Raw genomic sequence first — 25,344 nt, 5'->3', positions numbered from 1 at the left:
GTGGATGGCTAGAGAGGTAGATGAATGGTTAGAAATTTTATATAGAAGTACCGTGAAATAATTGAAGACACTAGGTGGTGGGTATATGGGTGTTCACTCTAAAATCCTTTAAACTTTTTTGTAGGTTTGAAAATTTTAATTAATTTTTAATAATTAAAAAAGGGGAAAATATCTGGTGAAAGCAAAAGCATTAGCACAGCCATTAAACTGAATTATAATTTTTAATGGATGAATTGCAAATTGCCTACCTGGGGGAAGTGGATTACAGTCCTAATATAATAACTGTCATTAATTGATACGTGTGGGGCTCTGAACTGAGAACTTTTATTTTGAAAATTATTAACATTATTAAATAAATCACTCCATCTCATTTAACTCTTACACCGATCACGTGAGGAATCTGTATTTTACATTCGAGGAATTGACGAGAAGGGACAAAAGACCGGAATTTAGGGCGGAAGAGTTTCAGGCTAAATTGATTTGCAGACCCGCGGATCACCTGGCACTTTCTAGAGACCCTCGCGCCAGGCACTTTTGTGGCTTAAAGGCCCCCAACCCAATACCCTCCTCCCAACGCCCCGCCCCCTTCGGACCCTCCACCCCCACCCCACCCGGACCCCGCCCCTGAATGTAACCATTGTTTTTCTGCCTTCTGTATGGGTGACTTGGCCCTACTCCAGCCAAAGGCCCGCCCTGGAGGGCCCTGAACCCGACCGAGCCAATCGGCACCGGTGGGTTTGTCCCCGTTCTCTCAAGCCTCGCCCCGGGTGCTTAATCCGGGCAGCTTCCGCCAAACAGTCTCAGAGCCACGCGGCGAGCCCGGGAGGTCCGGTCTCGGCTAACAGCTGATTCTTCCCGGGATCCCGGGCCGCCGCCTTCGGCACCCAGGGGACCGGATCTTCCCGCCTGGACCCAAGAGCCTGGCCCCCCTCTTCCCGGAGCTCTGTCTTCCGGCCCCCAGACTCAGGCTCCCCAGCTCTCCGTTTCCAGGACCCAGGCACCCCAGGTCCCCGCCTCCCGGATCTGCGCCACCAGGACCTAGCCTCTTGAAGACCTCTGCCGCCTGGGCGCCTTCAGCCTTCCGGAGCCAAGGACCCCAGGTCCCAGCTTGAGAAACGCCCATATTCCTAACGCCCAGCGTAAAGAACCCCAGGTGCTCCCACCTCCCAGCTTTCACCGCCGGGCGCAAACGAAGAGCAGAGGAGCCCCAGCGCCCAGCCTAGGGAATCTCAAACACTCCAGCTTCCAAGAGACAAGGAACTTAAGCGCTGTGAACTCACAACTCCAGGGAACCCTCCAAAGTTCCAGCCTCCAGGCTCTGTTAACTTAACAAAGTTTTAAGGAACGAGAGCGTCCTGGGAAGGAGCCCCAAGCGCTCCCAGCTTCCAGGCTCTGAGGAACCCCGGGGCGTTCATCATGGTGGCCGATCCGCCTAAGGGAGACCCCAAGGAGTACGCGGCGGCGGAGCCCACCGCCAACGGTGTCTCGGCGTTGGTCCCCCTAGAGGACCTCGGCTCGGAAAAAGGCGGCTGTTGCGGCTCCGGGGACCAGGTGCGCCGCTGCCTTCGCGCCAACCTGCTGGTGCTGCTGACAGTGGTGGCAGTGGTGGCGGGCGTGGCTCTGGGTCTGGGGGTCTCAGGGGCCGGCGGCGCGCTAGCGCTGGGCCCAGCGCGCCTGGAGGCCTTTGCCTTCCCGGGCGAGCTGCTGCTGCGCCTGCTGAAGATGATTATCTTGCCGCTGGTGGTGTGCAGCCTGATCGGCGGCGCGGCCAGCCTGGACCCGAGCGCGCTCGGCCGCCTGGGCGCCTGGGCGCTGCTCTTTTTCCTGGTTACTACACTGCTAGCGTCGGCGCTCGGCGTGGGCTTGGCGCTCGCACTGCAGCCGGGCGCCGCCTTCGCCGCCATCAACAGCTCCGTCGAGGCCACGGGCTCCGTGGAAGAGGCCCCCAGCAAGGAGGTGCTCGATTCGTTCCTGGATCTTGTGAGGTCAGACCCCGCCCGCCCGGTGGAGGGGTTGGGGGAAGGGGGTGGGTGCTTCAGCCTTGTGGGGAGGGGACGCGTGTTAGGGTTGGCTGGAGTCGCCACGTGGACGGAAGGGGGGTTTTGGGTCCTCCGTGTCCGGGACATCCCCAGGGCCTCAGGAAAACAGGATGGGATAGTTGGGGGGAGCTCTGGCCCCTTGAGGGTCAGGGTACAGAGGGTGAGAACAGACTCCTGGAGGGGATTTCTAAATATGGGGGCCTGCGTACATAAGCGGGACCCCACAGGAGGGTGATAGGAGCGTGGAAGTCTTATAGAGGGAGAAGTGATGCTTGGCGGGGTTGAGGGGGACATAAGAGGGTCTCTGCTGTGAGGGGAGAGGATCCTGAGGGGAACTTGGAAGGGGATCTTTGGGTGGCCAAGGGCCCCAGGATGGGGCTTCTGGATAAAGGTTTAAGTCCAGTGTCTGGATAAAAGTTCTGGGAGCCCTGGGTAAGGGACCCCTGCAGGACCTGAAGAGATCAGAATGACCCCCAACCAGGCCCTCTTCCCACGTGGTTCCCCACACCACGTGTCCCCCAGACAAAGCCAGGTTCTTTTTTCAGCCTCTTTTCTCCACCCAGTTCAGCTGGGCAGGACCCTGGCTTCCCCTTTATATGTTCCTGGTAGGTAAGTCCTGCCACCTCCACAAACTTTCCATCCCATTTCCTGCTGTCTGGTACCCGGCCGCCCTCCCCTCACACTAGGCTGCCCAGAAAGGGGGCAGATTCTTTTCTTTTGGGCCTCTGCTCCCCTCCCCTCCAGAATGGCTCTTTCCCCCCTTTTAAGGAGGGCAGACTGCTGGATCCACACGGCCTTGCCTTTGAGGCCTGCTGATTCAGTGTCGCCAGGTTGGTTGGGGACTTCCTGGAAGTGGGGGAAGGAAATGACGAGTCACGGAACAGGGTTCCCCTCAGTCTCTTGGGGCATCAGTGCAGGCCGATATTGGGGGGAGGCTTGGTGTCCAGAAATTACAGTGGGTGGGCACCTCCTGGCTGGGGGAGATTAGCTGTGTCCTGAACCCAGCCCTGGCTGGCCTGGGTGGGTACAGGCCGACCTGCAGACGGGCACACCCACTTGAAGTTTGTTTATGTGTGCAAGCTTCCCCGTTGTGCCCAAATCCATGTAACTCATTTGGCCAGCCACTCGGCGACTTAGCTGGAACATCTCAGAGCCACCCAACTTTATGAGCCACTGACACACAACTGGACACGGGCACGCAGACGCTCAGTGATGCCACGGACCACACCAACATGTGGAACACTGCCTAAACACAGCTCAGGAGCACATGCACACTCACATACGTGCCTACAGGGCCACACATATCTGAACACTAACCTGCGCCCCCCAACCGGATACCAACACCTGATAAACTACCAACCACCACCAGCAGCTGCGCACCCACGTCTTTGGTGAGAGGGAAGATCCGAGGTTGCCGAGTGGTTCGGACTGTGGCACCAGCTGGCTGGTTTCAAATCCCAGTTTTGCCACTTCCTAACGGCAAGTTTCTTCACCTGTCAGTGCCTCGGCTTCCCTTTCTGTGAAATGGGGATAATAGTGCAGGGCCCTGAGGGCTGTCAGGAGAATTAAATGAGTTGATTTATAGAAAGCACTTAGTACAGCGCCGGTAGTCACCTTGGCTGTTAGTTTTGTCTTGCCCTGAGGCACACGGGGCCACTGTCCGACTCCCTCACATGCTCAGTGGGGTTTAATGCACGCTGCTGCACGCTTAATCACACCCAGACGCCCTCACACGAGAGTGGCTGCATAAACACAAAGGTGCATTCACAACAACACAGTCAATCCTTGTGGCTTTCTCACCACCTCTTCCCTAACACACCCAGATCTTCCCCACAGCCTGCAACCCCCCAGGCAGCCCCCAGGGCCAGCCCTTTCGTCAGCCCTCCCAGGCCTCCAGGAGGAAGTGGCTGATGCAAGGTGTCCAGAGTATTGAGGGTGCCGAGTGTGGGATGGAGCCAGGCCCCGTAACCCTGCCCCAGCCTGCCTTGGGAAGCGGGCCTTCCTCACCCTCAATCCACATTCCCTCTGGGCTAGAACACCAGCCTCCCGGGCCCCAGGATTCCAGCTGAGACTCTGCACACCCTGGAAAGATGTGCAGGCCCAGGTCCATCTCTACCTGTCTGAACCTGGCTGAGGCATGGGTGAGGACCACATTTGGGTACAGATGGGGCCTCCAAGGTTCCCCTCACCCCAAGAGGCCAACCCAGTTCCCCTGACCTCCTCCTGTGGTATCTAATACTTCCCCCCCCCCACCATGTTTATCTCTGCAGAAATATCTTCCCCTCCAACCTGGTGTCCGCAGCCTTCCGCTCAGTGAGTCCTCTGGGGTGTCCCTCAGGGTTGGGGGGTGGGCAGGGAGGGAGACAGCCAGTTCCAGCCCCTTGGTGCCTGGAAAAACGCACGTGCCCACATATTTACAGGCCATATTGCAGGGCTCCTGGGTGACTTATGAATGAAACCCATCCACGCCCCTCATGAGAATATGGGTTCTGAGCCCCCTCTGGGTTCTAATTCTAGCTGTGTGACCCTAAGCAAGTGCCTTTACCTCTCTGAGCCTCAGTTTCCGCCTCTGGAAAATGGGGGTATGAATAGTCCTACTGCAGCAGGGTTGCTGGTGGGATGGAATGAGATCGCGTTTAAGGGAAGCTTAGGGCGGGCTTTGAGTATTGTCAGTGCCAGGATGGGGTGGGGGAGCCTCGATGACCATTGATGCTGACTCTTCCCAACCCCACCTGCAGTACGCTACCTCCTATAAGGAGAGATTGTTCAACGGAACCCAGGTGAAGGTAAGAGCTGGGAAGGCGGCGGGGGGCCCTGCACCTTGGTTTTTCCATCTTATTCTTACCCTGGCCTCGTCTGCCTTCTGGGTCTTCTTTTTTATTTATTATTTTTATTTTTGGCTGTGTTGGGTCTTCGTTGCTGCGCTCTCTAGTTGCGGCGAACGGGGGCTACTCTTTGTTGCGGTGCGCGGGCTTCTCATTGCAGTGGCTTCTCTTCTTGCGGAGCACGGGCTCTAGGTGCGTGGACTTCGGTAGTTGTGGCACGCGGGCTCAGTAGTTGTGGCTCGCGGGCTCTAGAGCTCAGCCTCAGTAGTTGTGGCGCACGGGCTTAGTTGCTCTGCAGCACGTGGGATCTTCCCGGACCAGGGCTCGAACCCGTGTCCCCTGCATTGGCAGGCGATTCTGAAGCACTGCGCCACCAGGGAAGTCCCCTGGGTCCTCTAACATTTGGGCACAATCTGTTTTAAACTCTCTGAAGCCCCTCCCCAATTTCTGTCTTTTCTGCCTTTCTGGAATCTCCATTTTGTCCTCTCTTCTCCCTCCCCACAGCCACACTCAGGTCCAGGCTCCTCTTTTCCCCTCCCACCCACCTTCAGCCTGGCAGCTGGAGAATTCTTTCCAAAGCACAAACCTGACCCAGCCTCTTTCTTGCCTAAAGCCCTGTCATATTCCCTAGTGCCCTCAGAAGAAAGCCTAGGCTCCTCGCCGTAGTCCCCGGGGCCCCTGTGAGGTCCTGCCCCTGCCCATCCACCCACCCAGCCTCATCTTGTGACTCTGCCTGGCCCATTCTGCTCCAGCCACAGTGAATTTCTTAATGTTCTTTGAATGCCTAAGTTAGAGTCATTTCAAGGTTCTTGCATATTGTTAACTCCTTCTAGAAGAGGGAACAATACCCCTCCCCTCCCTTTACCTCGTTCACCCCCGGTCTCCGGGTCTTAGCCCCTTCCTCCAGGAAGCCCTCCCTGATTCCCCTCCTCCAAGCTTGGCAGCACAACCTTCCTTGGTTCCCATACTCCCCTGGGTTCCCCCGTCCCAGCCCTGTCCACTCTGGGTGGTCCCTGGACCTGGACTGTGAGCCTTGGGAGGATGGGGCCTGGGGAATGGTCTTGTCTCTGCTGGGTCCCAGCAGTGCGCAGGACAGGCCCTCAGTCACTGTGCAGGTTGACTGAACGGCCCCGCCCATCCCCATGTGTTCTTGCCCAAAGGTGCCCATGGGGGGTGAGGTAGAGGGTATGAACATCCTGGGCCTGGTGGTGTTTGCCATCATCTTTGGCGTGGCCCTGCGGAAGCTGGGGCCTGAGGGAGAGCTGCTCATCCGCTTCTTCAACTCCTTCAACGATGCCACCATGGTGCTGGTCTCCTGGATCATGTGGTAAGTGGTGGGAGAGGGGGCTGGTGAGGCGGGGTGGGGCGATCCTCTATCTGCTCCTTCGAACCAGACGGCCTAGATTCAAATCCAGCATCGACTATTCCCTGGCTCTGTGACTTCAGGCAAGTGACTTACTCTCTCTGTGCCTCAGTTTCCTCATCTATAAGGTGAGGACAGTACTCTATGCCGTGAGAGCTGATACTGATCCTGGAACCTTCTTGATCCTATTGGAAGGTGACAAAAAGACCGCCGAGCTGCGGCCGCAGCCTGGCTAATGCATCTGTTTCTGAGATTTCACTGTCATCAAATGTTTGCCTTTGGATCAATAATGGAAAATAGTGCCTGCTTTATAGGTTTATAATTAAGATGACATGAGTGACTGAGGTGTAAGTAAAGCACTTAGATAGTGTTTTAAATGTCTAGCACCTACTGAGCGTTCAGTTAATGTCAGCTACGATCATCACTATCATGTATGAGCTTTTGTTAAATGGCCTCAGATAATGAGGGAAAAAAACACGTGCAGAGGCCTTCAGCTTCACCCTTGCCACCTCCCCTGTCTCATCTCCACATGGTGTCACACTGATTCTCAGGACCCGTCCTGGGTCAGAAGGTCAGAAATCAGGAGGTGGGTTAAGGCTGCTGCCTTTTTACCAAATCTCCCCCAACCCCAACCCTGATTCCAGGGTAGCTGACATCTAAGAAGCTGCTGTGTGGAACTAATAGAAACACTTGGTGTGTGGGTAAGAGCAGGCTCTGCAGCTGGGCAGCCTGAGTTCCTATCCCGGCGCTACTACTTCCCAGCTGTGCGCCCTACGACAAGTTACTTATGCCGCCGTGCCTCAGTTTCCCCATCTGGAAAACGGCGTTGATAGTACCAGGCACGAGTGAGTTAATACGTGTAAAGTTCTTGGGGCAGTGCCTGACCTATAGCGTGCCCACAGTAAACAAGCTTAGTTAGTATTTGTCAAGTACTTGTATAATTTCTGGGCACATCTCACTGGCTAGAACCTGGGCATTTGGCCAAACCTAGGTGCACAGGTGGCTGGGAAATGGTGCTTTTCTTCTGTAACTAAAGAGGAGAAGGGGTTTGGAGACAAGTAGCCATAGCGATCAGGCAATCAGGGAAGTGATGTTGGGAGCCCTCCTGGCTGGGAGACACGTGCAACCCCTGGGATCTTCCCTCCAGGAGAGGGTGATGATACATTCCAGCGGAAGCCTATAGACTTCACTTATTGTGTACAAAAAGCTTTCAGCTCATTTCCACTGGCATCTCATTTCATCCTCCCAAGATTCCTATGAGGTTGGTAGCATTATGGCCCCTGTTTTATAGACCTATTTGATTTTAATTCAATGATAGCGGCAAGAGATTCAAAATAGGAGCTCCCTTGTGGGGTTGTGGTGAAGACTCAATCCCGTTCAAGGGCTCAGCACATCATAAATGCTTCATACCTGGGAGTTGTCATTAAGACATGAGCCACGGTTTTATTTTTCATGGTGAGAGAGTGTATTGGTTTATGTCATATTAGCTGCTGTAACAAACAAACCCAGAATATGTAAATGATATACACGGTGGGTGTTTCTTTCCTGGTCATGTGTTAAGTCCAAATCTGGTGGGTGACTCTACTCCAAGTGGTTGATGGAACCCCCCCAAACTTCTTTTATCTCCCAGTGGCGCTATGTTCAAGGGGAGAGAATGGAGGATGGCAGGCGAGGTGCCCGAACATCAGCCCACATTGCTGTGGGCGCTTCCTGACTTGGAGGGAGGCTGAGAAGTGTGGTCAGGCCATGAGCCCAGCACAATGCCTGGCCCTGGGTGGGCACATGGTCAGAGGTGGCGACCTGTCTCCTGGGTAATTAGGTATGCCCCTGTGGGCATCTTGTTCCTGGTGGCCGGCAAGATCATGGAGATGGAGGACGTGGGGATGCTCTTCGCCAGTCTCGGCAAATACATCCTGTGCTGCCTGCTTGGCCACGCCATCCACGGGCTTCTGGTGCTGCCGTTCATCTACTTCTTCTTCACCCGCAAGAACCCCTACCGGTTCCTGTGGGGCATCATGACGCCGCTGGCCACTGCCTTTGGGACCTCCTCCAGGTGTGACCTTGGGGCAGACCAGGGCAGGGATTTTAAGCTTAAGGGGCCTGGAGCAGGCATCAGATGTCTAAAGACCCCTGAAATTTTGTCTAGGGACATGGGATCTGGGTAGAGGGACCCCCCCCCCCACCATTAGGAAACTACTGCCTTGGAGATTTATTCCTTCCTTCCTGAGAACCCCTCCCCATCCCAAGGCCTGGCCTTGGGGGACTCTAGTGCTTTACCCTGTATCCAACCTCTAAAAGCTCCTTCCGCCTCTCCTGAGTAGTTTGTCCATCTCTGCGGGCCCTGTCCCCTCAGGATCCAACCCTCCCTATAGCAGCATCCCCCAGAGTATAGTAATTCTTAGTCGAGGTCTGTTATTGGTAGAGATGGGGAAGGGGTGTGAGTCAGTGAGCGCTCAGACATTCTAGAATTTAGTTATGAATTTTTATGTGTATTTTAAGGAGTAGCCGTTGGTAATCTCCCAGGGGTCCAAGATTCCCTATATTTTGGAATGCTTCCATTCTGTGGGATCCCTGGTGCCTTCTGGCTCTGAGAAGAGAAGGGCATGGCGAGCCGGGGAGGGCTAAGGGGTGTGGGTGGAGACCCCGGGTTCACGGGAAGCAGAGGTCTAGGCTGGTGGGCAGAGCTTGCGCCTGAGATGAGGTGCTGTGTGGGTGGGGCCTGGTCCAGGGGATGGTCAGGGGAGGTAGGTGGGGCGTGGCTTGAGCGGTGGGCGGGGCCCGGTCGGGCTGGCCAGGTGAGCTCGCGCCAACTCAGACCTGCGGTCCCCTCGCAGCTCCGCCACGCTGCCGCTGATGATGAAGTGCGTGGAGGAGAAGAACGGCGTGGCCAAGCACATCAGCCGCTTCATTCTGCCCATCGGTGCCACTGTCAACATGGACGGTGCCGCGCTCTTCCAGTGTGTGGCGGCAGTGTTTATTGCACAGCTCAATCAGCGATCCTTGGACTTCATGAAGATTATCACTATCCTGTGAGTGCGGGGGGGCTGCGGCTAGGACCCCCAAGGCACCTGACCCCTCCCTTGAGAATGGACACGAGCTGGGAGGAGCAGCCCCACCCCCAGAGCTTCTCCCGTTACCGAGCGGCCTCTCCCTGACCTCTCCTCTCCTCCCCCAGGGTCACCGCCACAGCATCCAGTGTGGGCGCCGCGGGCATCCCCGCCGGAGGTGTCCTCACTTTGGCCATCATCCTCGAGGCGGTCAGCCTGCCGGTTCACGACATCTCCTTGATCTTGGCTGTGGACTGGCTAGTGTGAGTGTGGTTCGAGGGTTCGGGGGGCTCAGGGGTACTCCTGAGAAAGGGGACGAGCAAGAGGGTCATTGAGAGCCTCTGAGCAGAAGAGAGGAAGGAAGGGGTTCTAGAAGAAAGGGGAGGGGACCTTACCTTGAGTGTTCTAATCAGAGGGAAGAAAGGGATCTTTGGGGTTCCAAGAGGAACCCCAGAAAGGTAGCATGTCCCAGTGGTTAATAGAGCAGACTCTTAGACCAGGCTCCCAGAGCCACTGTTGCTAGCTCTAATGACCTTGGGCAAGTACTTAATCTCCCTGTGTCTCAGTTTCTCCATCTGTAAAATGGAGAGAATAGTTCCTCCTGGAGGATTAGATGACTTAATACACGCAGCTTTCTTAGAACTACTTAGAACAGTAAGTAGAAAATGCGACGTAATTGTTAACTATCATGATTAAGCTGTTAAGAGTGTAAAAGATTAGAAGACAGTCTGGCTTCAAAAGTTAGAGAGTTACCATGTGTCTTAGCAATACCACTCCTAGGTTTAAACCCAAGAGAATTGAAAACATGTCCACAAAAACTTGTACGTGAATGTTCACAGCAGCACTTTTTTTTTTTAATTCAACACCTTTTTAAAAAAATTAATTTACTTATTTGGCTGAGTCAGGTCTCTGTTGTGGCAGGCGGGCTCTCTAATGGTGCATGGGTTCTAGAGCACAGGCTCAGTAGTTGCGGCACATGGGCTTAGTTGCCCTGAGGCATGTGGGATCTTAGTTCCCCGACCAGGCATCGAACCTGCGTCCGCTGCATTGGAAGGCAGAGTCTTAACCACTGGACCACCAGGGAAGTCCTCATAGCAGCTCTATTCATAATAGTGAACAGGTAGAAACAACCCAAATACCTATCAATTGATGAATGGATAAACAAAGTGTCATATGTCCACACAATGGAATATTATTCAGCAAGAAAATGGAATGAAGCAGTGATACAAACGTACATGCTACGACATATGACCCTTGAAAATATTATGCTCAGTGAAAGAAGTCAGACAAAAAGGACCACATTGTATATGATTCCATTTATATGAACTGTTCAGAATAGGCAAATCTACAGACAGAAAGTAGATTAGTGGTTGCCTAGAGCTGGGGGATGGGAGGAGATGGGGGATAACTGCTTAATGGATACGAGGGTTTCTTTCTGGAGTGATGAAAATATTCTGGAATTAAATAGTGATGATTGGTGCACAACCCTGAATAAACTAAAAACCACTGGGTTGTATTCTTTTAAAGGGTGAATCTTATGGTATGTGAATTGTATCTCAGTTTTTTTAAATGGGAGGAGAAGGACCTGAGGGACAACTTAGTATTTCAGAAGAAGAAAGAGGCATTGATGGGTCCTCTGGGGCTCCAAGGAAAGGGAGGCATGATTTTTTGAGGTTCCAGAAGGAACAAATCTTGTATTTGATTGGAAGAAGGATCTTTGGGGATCCAGGGAGGATGGAGGAGATCTTTGGGGTCCTAAGGCAGAGAAAGCCTGACGGGACACTTGGGACTGTAGGGGAAGGAAGGTGGGTAGGAGGCTTCTGGGGTTCTAGAGGAAAAGATCTTTAAGTTTCTAGAGGAAGGGGTATTTGGGATCCTGGGAGGATGGAGGGATGAGCTCCTAAGAGGAGTAGAACAGGGTTCTGTGAAGGAGGGCATAATGGGGACTTGAAGGTAACAGGCAGGGAGAGGGGAGAGAGTTGAGCCCTGACCCTTCCCCTCCCACTCACTTCCCCCTCACTGTTCCCCCTTCAGCGACCGGTCCTGTACTGTCCTCAACGTGGAAGGTGACGCCTTTGGGGCAGGACTCCTCCAAAATTACGTGGATCGCACAGAGTCCCACAGTTCAGTGCCCGAGCTGATCCATGTGAAGAGTGAGGCGCCCTTGGCTGCGCTGCCGGACCACACCGAGGAAGGGAACCCTCTCCTCAAACGCTGTCCAGGACCTGCTGGGGACGCTGACACCTGTGAGAAGGAATCAGTCATGTAAATCCCAGTAGGGACCCTCCCTGCCCCAGTCGGGGGGTGGGGTGCTTTGGACATTGGAATCATGCGGCATGGATGAACGGACAAACAGGGCCTCTTGGAGAGTCCCACCCACACACTCGGGGAGCCACAGGCCTCAGCTTCCCTCCCTGCCATGAGATCTGGGAGGCCTCACTGCTGGGGTATATGCGTTTGCTTGTGTGTGTGTGACTGTCTGTCCCCAAATCTCCCCAGTCGTCAACTCCTGTCCTCACCCAAGGCTAGGAAACAGCAAGATGGAGAAGTAGCGGCCTCCACACCCCATCCTGGGCGCCTGCATGGCCTCGTGTCTCAGGGCACAGGGCACCATGGGAAATTCTTCCCTCTTCGAGCAGAAGGATGTTCTGACAGGTTGCTGGCTCCTTTGATGGTTATTTTGGTGGCTGTAGCTCTAGCTGTGTGTGTGTGTGTGTGTGTGTGTGTGTGTGTGTGTTTTCTGTGACTCTCCACGGTACAATCCCACCCTGTCCCCAGGCCCTCTGTTCCCTTCACAGTAACAGAAACACTCCCGGGAACCCTGAGGGGAAACTGAGGACACACACTGCTCTTACTCCAGAGGATGCTTTTCAGCAATAAAATTGTCAAGTGTATGTAATCAGATGTTTTCAAGAGTTTGACTAAAAGTGCTAGCCACACAGAAAACAACAACAAAATGATAAATTGGACTTCATTGAAATAAAATATCTGTTCATCAAGAAACATGCAGCCAAAAAATAAAAAAATATATATACACACACAGCACTGTTGGAAACCACAGTGAGATACCACTACACACACTTATTGGCATGGCAACAAACAAAAGCAATACCAAGTGCTGATGAGAATGTGGAACTGAACAGAGCCTATGCATTGCTGGTGGGAATGCAAAATGGTCCAGTCACTTTGGAAAATCACTGGGAAAAAAAAAAAAGAAAATCACTGGGCACTTTAGGGCTTCCCTGGTGGCACAGTGGTTAAGAGTCCGCCTGCCGATGCAGGGGACATGGGTTCGTGCCCCGGCCCGGGAAGATCCCACATGCCGCGGAGCGGCTGGGCCCGTGAGCCATGGCCGCTGAGCCTGCACGTCCAGAGCCTGTGCTCCGCAGCGGGAGAGGCCACAGCAGTGAGAGGCCCGCATACCGCAAAAAAAACCCCAAAAAACTGGGCACTTTAATATCAAAGTGTATTTTAAAATATTTACTTACCATGGGGCTCATGAGTCCTGCTCCTGGGGATTTACCCAAGAGAAATGAAAGCTCCTATTCACACAAAAGCTGGTACACAAATGTTATAGCTGCTTTCTGTAATTGCCAAAATTTAGAAACAAATCAATTGGATTAGCTGGTGCAATCATCATTCGATGGAAGCCTGCTGGGCAAAAAACGTGTTGATATACTCAACACGATGCGTCTCACAGATACCATTTTGAGTGAAAGGAACCAGAAATAGTACATGCCTTATAATTCCATTTATAAATGAAGGTCTAGAACAGGCTAAACTGGTCTATGGTGAGAGAAATCGGAACAGTGGTGACCTACGAGGATCTATATATAGATCAGGAGAGGGCACAAGGGAACTTTCTATGACACAGCAAATGTCCTATATCTTGATATGACGGATGCTTACACAGGTGTAAACGTCTGGAAAAATAAACTAACCAGTACACTTAAGATGTGTGCAGTATGTACCCTAGGTACGTTAGCTTCCAGTTAAAAATTTTGTCCCACCTGTGGTAAATTCATTTCCAACTATAACCACCTCTATAGGAATGCAGTTACCCCTTGATAACTGTCACTATCCTAATAGTCCCAATAATGACTCGCTCTTTTTTATTTTTTTTAAACCCCCAATTTGCTGTTTGAATCAAAAACCTGTTCTGCAACTGTTTTCAGTTCTATTTGAGTCCTGGACAACACCAGTCAAGACTCACCTGTTCTAACAGGATCCTGTCTTGTGCATTGTTGAAGCAGGTTACTCGTGACCGATATTCTCTCCCCCTTCCTAGGTCCCTATGTAGACTTCTGCCAGGTGCCTGGAGGTACCACCAATTATAGATGTTACAGCTTGAGCACCTTTTTTTGGGTTTATGTAGTTACTTCTCCGGATCATTGCTGTGTGGCAGGGAAATATCATTCATATCTGATTCTGTGCAAAATTGTGTATTGCACACAAACATAGCCACTAATGAGTTCATGAAGTGTTGAATAAATTAAGTAATTGTTTTCAATGATTTCTATTATGCCAGAAACCTTAGTGGGTTGTTACAGAAGTGTTTAATAAGAGTGTTAAATGATCTTTGGGGAAATCAGTTGGGGTTTTTGGATGGAGCTAGGAGTGCATTATTTTCCTCACTTGAAATAGCTGTTTACTGCCCAATTTTCTATTTCATGCTTTTGGGAGAATGGATGAAATTTAGAATGATGAGGGATGCCTATTTAAAGAGATACACACCTACACATGTAATATTTTGCATGTACAATCTATGTAGAAAATATATGTACATACAACTGGGCCATGTTCCACCAAACAGTACTTACCCATTTTTAAATTTCCTTAAAAATTTTTTTAAATAAAAACTTTTCTTTTATTTTGGCCACACTGTGCGGCTTGCAGGATCTTAGTTCCTCCACCAGGGATTGAACCCGGGCCATGGCAGTGAAAGCGCAGAGTCCCAACCACTGCACCACCAGGGAATTCCCACTTACCAAATTTTTTCTATTCCATTTTTAAAAACTGAAGTATAGTTGATTTACAATGTTGTGTTAATTTCTGATATACAGCAGAGTGATTCAGTTACACACACATATATATATACATTTTTTTCATATTCTTTTCTATTATGGTTTATCACAGGATATTGAACATAGTTCCCCATGCTATACAGTAGGACCTTGTTTATCCATTCTGTATATACCAGTTTGCATCTGCTAATCCCAAACTCCCACCCGTCTCTCCCACACCCCCTGCCCCCTTGGTAACCACAAGTCTGTTCTCTATGCTTGTGAGTGTGCTTCGTAGATAGGTTCATTTGTGTCATAGTATAGAAAGATATGGAACGCTTCGCGAATTCGCGTGTCATCCCTGTGCAGGGGCCAAGCTAATCTCTGTGTCATTCCAATGTTAGTGTATGTGCAGTCAAAGCAAGCACTCTATTCCATTTTTTTAAAGTGCTGAGCACATGCCATGAGTTTGCCTAAAATGCTGATCTAGGTCATATAGGAAGACTGGAGCCATGTCAAGCCTCCTCGGTATTGATAGGGTCTCAGGTGACTCCCAGACCCTGTCCCCACTAGGACGTGCACTCCAGGAGGAAGCCACCTTTGTCCTGCTCGCGGCTGCATGTCCGGAGCACAGCAGAGGTCCTGGCACATAGTGGGTACTCAATATTTGCAGAAGGAATGAATTGGGCTCCAGCTACAGAGCCTCCTCGTTACAAGAGGCTGTTGCCCTGGTGCAGACCCCGCTTCTGCTACCTACCAGCTATGTGACTTTGGGCAAGCACTGCCAGGTGTCACCATCTGGTGACAATGGCTCTGTTACGCCTCACCCAAAGGCCGCTGATGAAGGTTACATAAGAGCAGAAGAAAAAGCCCTGGAGAGCCACTCTCTGGAGCCTAGCCTCCATCTCCTCCCCACCCTTTCTCCCCTGCCCCACCCACTCCTATTATTGGGACACCCCTCTTGCTTTTTCCCAAGGAGCCTGGCGTGGGAGGAAGGGCTCAGGCTGGCCTTGGACTGGGCTTGGGCCCGGGTTCAAGCTCAGAGTGACAGTCTGGCGGGCAGGCAGCGTCATGACTCACCTTTGTCTTCTAGTGACAGATCAGTGTTTCTAGGCCATTTGGCCCCTCTCCGCCATCTGCTTTTTGGGGGTCAACCTTATTGAGGTATAATTTACACACAATAAATTGCATCCCTCAAAGCAGACAACGGGATGGGTTTTGACAGATACACGCTTGAAAATCCACCACCACAATCAAAACACACAGCATTCCTACCTGCCCCCAAACTTCCTCGCGCTCCTTTATTGTCTTTCCCTCCGTCCCCTCCCAGGCCCGGGCCACAGCTGATCTGCTTTTGGTCCCTAAGGATTCGTTTGGACGCTTCTAGAATTTCACATTGGTGGAATCATATGGCATATGACTTTTTGCATTGGCTTCTTTGACTCAGCATAATGCTTTTGAGGGTTAGTCATATTTTTACACGTATCAGTAGTTCATTCCTCCCCCCCGTGGCCCCCCCAACCCGTCTTAATCACTGAGTATTCCATTGTCTGGATGTACAGTTTGTCTCATGTGTTCACGGACATTGGGTAGTTTCCAGTTTGAGTTAATGTGCATAAAGGTGCGTTTGTAAACATGTCATTGAGTGCCATTCACTGTTCAGAGCAAATATTTTGTAATGTCCAGGGGCGATACCCGGAAGATTTGTTACTTGGTAAATGCGTTGGCTCATCCCACAGTCCCTGGGACCCCCTTTCCTCCCACTGTGCCTAGTGTTAACCCCTGGGCTGCTGGGTCAGGAGGAGACCCAGGGGGTCCCCAGGGAGAGCCAGGAGGGTAATAGTAGGGGACTCTTAGCAGTGACCATTTACCAATGGATTAATAACCCACAATTTAATGCTTCTGTGTTTAAGTTCACAGATGATATAACCCACGGGCACGTGATATTAAAAATGATTCCAATAAACAACAAGGTCCTACTGTACAGCACAGAGAACTAGATTCAATATCCTATGATAAACCGTAATGGAAAAGAATATAAAAGAAAAGAATGTATATATATATATAACTGAATCACTTTGCTGTACAGCAGTAATTAACACAACATTGTAAATCCACTATATTTCAATAAAAAATAAAAATAAATAAAAATAAAATAAAAGCAAATACTTCACACACACACACAAAATGATCCCATTGCCCCAACTGTAAGAAAAAGGAGAAATAAAAGGATAGGAATTTAAAATATACATTTCAATACGCAAATGTGCGGGGCCACCTTCCTAGAACCCGAGGAGGGAGACAAACATTTACACCGGAAACATAGGCAGCTCCTAACGCGGCTGTAAACATGCGGTTTAGGTGTTGAATTACCAAGAACCAGGTGGAACGTGGTTTTCTGATATTGTTGACAATCCTTGGCCAGGTTTCAAACAAAACACAAGCTTCCCTCATCTTACGTGGTAGTTGCACTTCCTGGAAAAGTCAGAACCTACGAAAACCATCTAAAAAGACTTTGTGTTTGCCTAAGGAGAGTTAGGTTCTAGGCTCAGATCATTCTTAACCAGGTTTTTCCAAGTGAGGCTAAAATTTCGTTAGTTTGCACTAGTATGGATGGGCTGGTTGGTAAAGTATTGAAATACTTCTGGCTGGTGAATAGTATAAGAGTAAGTGAGGAAGTGTAAAATTCAATAATACATATTGCGATAAATTAGTTCGTTAGTTGTTGTGATGGGTTTTCTGTCATCCCATTACTTAGTTGGTAATAAACATATTGAATAGACAAAACTATTAGACAATATTTTAAGGGCTAGAAAAGTTTCAGACGTAATTGCTGTTAGTTCAGGAACAGCAAAGAGAGGAGAAAAACACCAAAACACTGCAGTTGCTGCTAAGAGAAATGCTTTATCTATTGAGATCTCAAGTCCTAAGGATTCTCAATTTAATGGGAAGTTGCTAAAAGCATTTGATGCGGTTCCCTTATCAAACCACAGCTAAGACAAGGTTATTTTAAATATACATATGTACATATATGACATGTTATTTTATGTATATACAGCTGTGCCAATCAAGAAATCACACCAACAATTTCTAAAGGAAACAAAACCATTACAATAATTTACGAGTGATTTGAGCTTCAACTCACGTTCTTGGCAACACCTGAAAGAAATATGTATATATAGATAGCTAATATTGATTATTTTGAGAATTAAAAAAGATTTTAAGATGTGATGCAGATATTGATTTATGTATTTATATTACCATACCAGTTGCAAAATAGTTTGAACATCACCGCCTTTCATGAATGCCCAATGGGACATTTTAAAATAGTATGTGACAACGGACCCTGCTTCATTGTGTGGAGGTGCCCTGCATATATTATAAGACATCTCCATCCCTGGGCCGTGCCTTCCAACAGCCAAGAGCACGGTCCGATCACAGCAATAACCCAAATCATCCCCACATGTTTCCAGAACGCTCCCTGGGAACCCAACAGACTGCGAGCCGTTGGCAGGTTCAGTGGTTAAAAACAGAGGCTGCGTTGTAAGTCAGGCTTCGTATGTCTGAGCCTCAGGAGTCTGGGCCAAATCGGCATTTATCTTCTCTTGCTGGTGTGTGAAGCTCCCTCCTCCAAGGGCTTCACGCTTCTGCAATATCACCAATCCCCGCCACCCATTCAATGAAGCAGTGACTTGCCTAAGGTCACAAAGAAAGTAAGTAGCCAAGCCAGGAGCCACACCCAGCCCTGACTCCCGACCCCTTTACCACCCAAGTGCCTCACAGCACCCCTGTGGGGCGAGGGTCACCATTAGCCCTGTTTCCCAGGTGCAAAGCCAAGGTGAAGAGAGTCAGAGTCACTGGTGGCCCAAGTTCCAGTGGGATTTGGATTTGAAGCACTTGGATTTGAACCCAGGCCTCTCCCACTTCAGAGCCTGTGGTCTCAAAGCCAGGTGCATACACCCAAGGGGTGTGAGGGACAAGTCACTGGGATGAGGCTGGTAATCAAAACCCTCTCTATTTATTTTTAATTTCAAAATGGAATAATTTAAGCCTTATTACTAATATACAGAATGCTAGTAGTACCTGGATATAAGGTATAAATAAATCTACCTATTGGAGGTACATGCCCAAACAGTATTTCCTCTTAGGTGCACGATCACAAGAGGAAGGCTGCTGTCGCTTTACCTGCTAAGCCGTGTGGCTTCCCAAAGCCCCCCTTGGGTACTATCACCAGAGAGGGGCATAGCAGGCAACGGCAATGCAGGCTACAGACGGATAGCCTGGGTTCAAGGCCCCTCTCTGACACTTCCCAAGCTGTCTGACTTTGGACAAGTGGCTTTACCATTCTGGCCTGTTTCCTCATCTGTGAAATCAAAATAACAGCAGCTCTCACCTCAGAGGGGCAAGGGGAGGGATAAGCCAGTTACTCCGTGTGAAATACTGAGAACGATGCCTGACACACACTAAGTGCTCAGTAAATGTGAGCTATGATTATTGTTTACCCCACCTTGCGAGTGGCTAACAGGTGCAGAGAGCTAAAATAATGAGGTAACAGTTAAATGGAGGGGGCCGGGATCCAGAACCCGGTTCTTAACCACAGCCACACCTCAGAGCCTGTTTGCTTCTCTGCAAGATGGGGTTACGAGCAGCATGCACCTCACAGCGCTCTCCCAGGAGGGAAGGAGGTCGTTTTCAGAAAGAAGGGGATTTAGTCATCCTGTCCTGCCAGGCACAGGAGGCTAGAGGGAAGACCAAAGGCTCAAGAGACGTGAGAGCCGTGGAACAGAGGTCCCGGGCTTACATTCGCCTTGGCCCCAAGGTAGGACAAGGGCGCCCTCTAGTGGCAGAAGCAACTCCAACGGCCAAGTGTCCTGGGGCTCTTTGTGTGCTAGACCCTGAAGGCACACACTGAATCCTGGAGGAAGCCGAGGCGCAGAGAAATTGGGACAGAGCAGTCTGGCCCCAGAACCTACACTCTTTCTCCCTCTCTTTCCAAAACTCTGCCCCAGCCCTGGAGCCCCGGTTCTGGAAATTTGGGGCAGGGCACGCCTTTGAGGTCCCGGGCTGTGCTGGGCCCAGCAAGGTGGCTTGGCATCCCTGGCTTGCCCACCAAACGCCAGCAGCACCAAGACAAAGGACAATGAATGCCCTGTGCCTGAATGTGCTCCTGGCTCCAAGATCAGGCGCTGGAGCTTCAGCTGCTTCCTGCCAAACTCAGGAGTGCTGGGTTGGGGTATTCGGGGTTCTCGATGACCCCGGGGCCGAACTTGAGCTCCAGGAAGCGGCGGTAGTTGTTAGGTGCCTGCGCCACGAAGCCGGCAAAGGGCAGGGGCACGAGAGGCTGCAGGAAGTGTTCGGGGAACTCGACATCCTGCCGGTGGTCCAGCCACGTGTCCTTCGTCATGACCCCGTTTCGAGGGTAGAAGGGCCACAGGTCCACGTGCAGGTGGTTGCTCTCGCTGTACTGCACGCGGAAGAAGTCGCCCTCCACAGCCTTCTCCCACACGAAGCCGCGCTCATCCACCACCGAGCCCGCCTCGGCACCCCGCAGCTGCTCGCAGTTGCCCACGTCCTCCAGGTAGATGCCCAGGTCCACGTCGTAGTCCCACGGGATAATGTCCCCGTGGCGGGCCGCCCCGAGCAGCGAGCCACCCTCCAGCCAGTAGCGCACGCCGGCCGCCTCCAACACGCCCACCACGTAGCGGGCCGTCTCGCGCAGCGCACGCAGGCAGCACGGGGGTGTCCAGCGCTCCTCGTACAGGTAGGCCGGCGTGTCGCCCACCACTGTCCCGAAGCAGCGCGGGGTCTCCTTGTTGCATCCGAACCACTCGAGCCGCCCGCCCTCCCAGCTCACCAGGCGGATGCCCAGCGCCCGCAGCAGCGCCGCCCGCCGCGCCCGCCCCTCGCGCTCCGCCTTCCAGCGTGCGTGGGCCGTGGTCAGCGGGGGCTGGCGCGCCCTGGCGAAGGGCAGGTCCAGCAGCTGCACCGTCCAGCCGCGGAGGGCGGTCTGCAGGAAGAGGCCGGTGCCCACGGGCCGGGCCAGGGGCGCCGAGAGGTTGAAGAGGTCGCGGGCGCGCAGGAGAACCACGGCGTCCCCGTCCAGGGCGTCGCAGCGGGGTGCGGAGGGTGCCGGGCCGTAGCGCGCCGTCCACTCCCGCAGGCTGACGTTCAGGGCCAGGCACCGGGCAGGGTTGGCCGAAGCAACGGGAGCGGCCACCAGGCGTGCGCCTCCCGCTCGCAGCACCTCAGCCATGCGCTTCAGCTGGCCCGGTGCCTCGGCCCTCGCGCCGTCAGGCACCAGGGCCACGTACTCGGTGGCCACGTAGGTCTCAGGGCGCGAGGCTGCAGCGGGCCGGTCCAGGGCGGGCTGGAGCAGCGCCAGGCGAACGCTGGGGATGCGGGGCAGGGCGAGAGGCGGGTAGGGGAGCGTGTCGGCTGCCACCACCACCGGCTGGGCTGGGTCCTGCTGCAGGAAGGAGTCCACCAGCTCTGGCACCGCGTTGTCAAAGGCCTCGAACTCCCGCACCAAGATGGTGACCCGGGGGCCGGAGGCAGATCCACGGCGGGAGCCCCTGGCCGGGGAGTACCTGGGCTGGTGCTGCAGCCACGAGACATAGAACAGGACCAAGAGGTTGAGGGTGATGGCGGCTGCCAGAGCAGCCTGGCAGCGGGTGAGCCGCATGGGGCTGAAGTCAGGCCCTTAGCTGGGCTTCCCGGGTATCCTGGGGAGCGGGGATGAAAGGGGAGACTGGAGCTGGTTGTCAGAAACCCCCCCACCCATCCTCAGCCTTGTCTTCCTGTCCCAGCCTTTTCCTTATTTGGTTTCACGTCCGACATTTCCTCCTCCAGGAAGCCCTCCCTGATGCCAGACTGGGTCATGCAAACCCCTCTGGGCTCCTTCAGACCCCTGGGTTCCCTGACTCTAGCCTACCACTCTAATTCATTAGTGAGTAGGGCCCAGTCTGTGTGAGGGCAGGTCCTGAGCCTGTCTTGGTCACTGTTGGGTCCCCAAGGCTACTCAGCACAGAGCCAGGTACACATTAGATGCTCAGGAAGTTTTTAACCAATGAATCACCTTCCCTTCTTCCTTGTTCAGTCTCACCCTTTTATTCATTGTCAACTTCTCATTCAGATTCGGGTTCGGTTATAAATGCCCAGACCCCATTCATTCCCTGCTCTCACCCCTGATCTCTTCTTCCCTTCCCCGCACCCCTCCCCCACCCCGGCCCGGCCCCGGGGTCAGAGCCTTGGCCACCAAGCCCCTCCCCTGCTGCCTCCTTCTCACTTCCTCAAATCCTCTGCCATCTGGCCATCTCTTTCCTGATGGTCAGCCAGATGTTTTTGGTTTTGCAAGGAAAGCTAGAAATGTTTTCTTAAATCATAGAATTATTCCAGTTTGTAATGTTGGCCACTAATTAATTTTTTTTTAATGGAATGGGTCAAACTCATACAAACAGGAAGTAGATGGTGGTTGCCAGGGGCTGTGAGGAGGCAGAAACGGGGAGTTGTTGTTTAATGCGTATAGAGTTCCAGTTTTGCAAGATGAAAAAGTTCTGGAGATTGTTTGCACAATAATATGAATATACTTAACACTACTGAACTATACACTTGAAAACTGTTAAGATGACAAATTTTGTTATGTGTATTTTATCACAAGTAAAAAATCTTTTTTTTTTTTTTTTTTTGAAGTACAGTGGGCTGCATCCAAAGACGCTGTGCTCCCTCCATAGGGCACCTCCACCTCTATTCATGGACCACATTCCTAAGCAACCCCCAGGTGGCGCTGTCTCCATGTCCCCATCACAACTTGAAGATGTGGCTGGTCTCCAGCACAGAAGGAATAACTAACTCTCTCTTCTGAGCAGATACTAAAGTTTCCCCATGAAGGATCTTCATAGGTTCTGCCCCTCCGGGAGAGGAGGACGTCAGAGACCCCGCTAATCTTCCTACCTCCTAAATACTTCTGACCCCCCTCCTCCCCATTCCCACAGCTCTCCCTTCAACCCTGGTTCACCCAGATCCCCACCCAGCCTCCCACGGTCTCCTAAGTCCCCTCCTCGTGGCAGCCAGAGGGGTCTGCATAAAGCACAAATCTGACCTCTCTCTCTCTCTCTCTCTCTCTCTCTCTCTCTCCCTCGCTCAGAATCTGCCATGGCTCCCTAGTGCCCTGGGGAGAAAGTCTAAGTTTCTTACAAAGTCCCACCAGGCCTCGTATGACCTGGCCCTTGCCTGCCACCATTCCAGCCCCTTCTCCTGCCATGCATCCTCGAACTCTGTGCCTAAGCCATCTTGGACTTTTCTTCAAACAGATCTTATTTCTAAACCTTTGTGTATCCTGTTCCTCCTGCCTAGAAGAGTCTCCTCTCGATCACCCCTTCTCCCGGTGCCTCTTTTCTCCTGGAGAACTCACTTATGCTCAGGCTTTAGCTCAGATGGCCCCTCCTCCAGGAAGCCCTCCCTGAACCACAGTCTGAGTCAGAAGTCCCCTCTGGGCTCCCGGAACCCCTGGGCTACCTGTTCTGGTTTGGCACTGTCTGGGGATGGCTCTGTCTGCCCCACTAGACTGTGAGCCCCAGGAGGGTAGAGCCAGGACTGTCTCAATCACCACTGTGTTCCTCCCACATGACTGGGCACTGAAAATACACTTGGTGAAAAGATGATGACTGGGGGCAGGGGTTTTGTGTGTCTGTAAAGCCCACTCAGGTCCCCAGGGCCAAATTCTGCACTGTGGCCATGCACCTGGGGCCCTGCCCTGGTCTCCCTGTCTCCTCTCTCTCTCTCTCCCTCCAGAAACGCCCTCTCATCCCTCTTCACCCATCCCAGGCCTGCTTGCCCTTCTCTGACCCAACTCAGATGGCACTTAAGAGTCTGAGTTGCACTTTCGGAGTGACTTGTTATTCTTCAGAACCTTGGAACTGCCTTCTGGACCTGCGATCAATCCCTCCTTCCTTCCATCGTTCCAGGTTGTGGAACTCCTACAACATACCACGCACTGTCCTAGGCCCCGGGGAAACAGCCGTGGACACATAACACACAGAGAAAGACAATAGCACTGAGCTGCAGGCAATTCACATTCCTGTGGGGGGGAGGAGCCATAGGGACCACAGAATCTTCGGGGTCTTAAAAATCTTAGAATTTTAGCGCTCAGGTACAGAGAAACAGAGAAGGGACCTTTAGATGGTTTCAGAGTCTTCTAACAGTTCTGAAGAGACCTTCCTCCTGCTTCGGCCTTGTCTCCTATGGTCTGTGCCCCACTCAGAGCCCAGAAGGATCCTGTTCAGTCTTCAGTTAGATTCTGTCCTGCGTCTGCTCAAGCCTTCTGTGGCTCGAGACTCACTCAAAGGAAAAGCCAAAGGCTTCGCTGGGACCCACAAGGCTCCACGCGATCCCCCCACCCTCTCCCACTTGTCCGCTCAGCTGCAGCCACGCGGGCCACCAAACACCATTCTCCAAATACACCCGGGAGACCCCAGCTGTGGCACTGGCTGTCCCCTCTGCCTGGATGCTCTCCCCCAGGTAGCAGCTGCATGCCTTTTCCCCTGGCTTTCAGGTCTTTGCTCAAATATCACCTATCCAGTGATCCCTTCCTTTGGCCGCCCTACTTAAAAATGCCTCTCCCTATCACCCACATACTTCCTATGTCCCATCCCTGGGCTACTTTCCTCCCCTAGTAGTTCTCACGTAGATTGTACTTATCTTGTCTCTTGTTTTGTCTGTTTTGTTCCCTGCTGTACACCCAGAACATGGCTCGGTACCTGGCACACAGCAGGTGCTCAATAAATGTGTGCGGAATGAATGACTGACTCCTGTTATTCAGACGGGGAACCTGCGGCGCAGAGAGAGGAAGGCCAAGGGAGCGGAACCCAGGTCTCCGCCCCCGGAACCTGGTTCTCAGCACGCGCTATCTGGCTGACTCTGGGCCAGGAGGTGCCCAAAAGGACAGAGGACAGAAGCCAGTTTCTCAGAGACCAGCAGGTATGACAGCCAGCTGAGGAGGTGAGGGAACCAGAGTAGAGAGAGAGAGGAATCACCTAGTACCCTGACAAGGTCAGTCTTGGCTTCCCCAGCTGTAAGGACTCAAAACTCCTTCACTGGGGCAAAGTGGATGAAACGATGGTTTTGAAGGATCATAATAATATCAACAATTCTAGCTGCTCTTGATGTGCCAGTTCCTGTTCTAAGCTTTTTACCGATCTTAACTTGTTTAATCTTCACATTATGATCACATTTAAAGATGAGGAAACTGAGGCACAGACAGGTGCAGTCACTTGCCCAAGGTCACACAGCTGGGAAGTGGTGGACCTGGGATTTGACCGGGAAGCTGGCTCCAGTGTTGTGATTTTAGCCAATAAACTCTGCTGTCTCTTTTGGGTCCACAAAGACAGTCCAACTTTCAACCCATCTTCAGTGAGATAACCCCTTTCCCTTGCCCTCACTTGACAGGTGCTTTCAAAGCTGAATATGAACATTAATTAATTAATTCAACTCATTAACTCAACAAACATATATTTATTGAGTGCCCTCTGTGTTCTGGGGACACGGGGTGAACCAGGCAGTGGTTGGGCAGGCCCTCCAGAGGTAGGAAGACAGACAAAATCCCTGCAAACAACTTACAGATAGAGCAGGAAACCATCAGGGAGCGTGAGAGAGAAAAGGTGGTCAGGGGAGGAGAGGACAGTTAAGCTGAGACTTTGTCTCTCCATTGCCCACAAAACAAGGTAAGTGGATCCACATTCACTTCAGGCTAGACTTCACCTGGCCTGAGCCTCAGTTGCTGCATCTGTAGAATGGGAATGTGATGGATAGAGAAAATGAGTGATGTGTGGAAAAACCTTTGGGGACAAGGGCAGTTCCCACGTGAGTGCAGGTGACACTGAGGGGCTTCTTACCTCCTAGGTTGCAGGCTGAGGGAGCTCCAGGCGGGCAGTTCCAGCCCAGCTCAGCTGCACTGCTGAGGGAAGGAGAAACCAGAAAACCCCAAATCAGCCAATTTCACACAATAGAGCACAATTTCATTTTACCTAAAAAAGTGGCAACGAGAAGGTCAAGGAATCGTTTCTCTTGAAA

The 25,344-nt window shown here is 52.0% G+C and overlaps 2 protein-coding genes across 2 annotated transcripts; one reads left to right on the top strand and one right to left on the bottom strand.

Annotated features, from left to right (window-relative positions):
- The first annotated feature begins 824 nt into the window (after window positions 1–824).
- Window positions 825–12,186, top strand: SLC1A5 (solute carrier family 1 member 5). Its single transcript, XM_082862630.1, has 8 exons — window positions 825–1,985; window positions 4,310–4,352; window positions 4,778–4,825; window positions 6,025–6,191; window positions 8,047–8,280; window positions 9,062–9,256; window positions 9,403–9,537; window positions 11,309–12,186. The coding sequence occupies exons 1-8, from the start codon at window positions 1,417–1,419 to the stop codon at window positions 11,541–11,543; spliced, it is 1,626 nt and encodes a 541-aa protein (XP_082718756.1). The 5' UTR covers window positions 825–1,416; the 3' UTR covers window positions 11,544–12,186.
- A 6,392-nt stretch (window positions 12,187–18,578) lies between these two features.
- FKRP (fukutin related protein) lies at window positions 18,579–25,294 on the bottom strand. The gene is made up of 2 exons (XM_082862424.1): window positions 25,167–25,294; window positions 18,579–20,999 (listed from the first exon to the last, which is right to left on the bottom strand). The coding sequence occupies exon 2, from the start codon at window positions 20,957–20,959 to the stop codon at window positions 19,472–19,474; it is 1,488 nt and encodes a 495-aa protein (XP_082718550.1). The 5' UTR covers window positions 20,960–20,999; window positions 25,167–25,294; the 3' UTR covers window positions 18,579–19,471.
- Window positions 25,295–25,344: the final 50 nt, after the last annotated feature.

The sequence above is a fragment of the Leucopleurus acutus genome (genome assembly GCF_964270905.1).
Source record: "Leucopleurus acutus genome assembly, chromosome: 20".
Lineage (NCBI taxonomy): Eukaryota > Metazoa > Chordata > Mammalia > Artiodactyla > Delphinidae > Leucopleurus > Leucopleurus acutus.
Note: the sequence above shows the minus strand (reverse complement) of the source record. Positions and strands in the feature narration are given on the sequence as shown.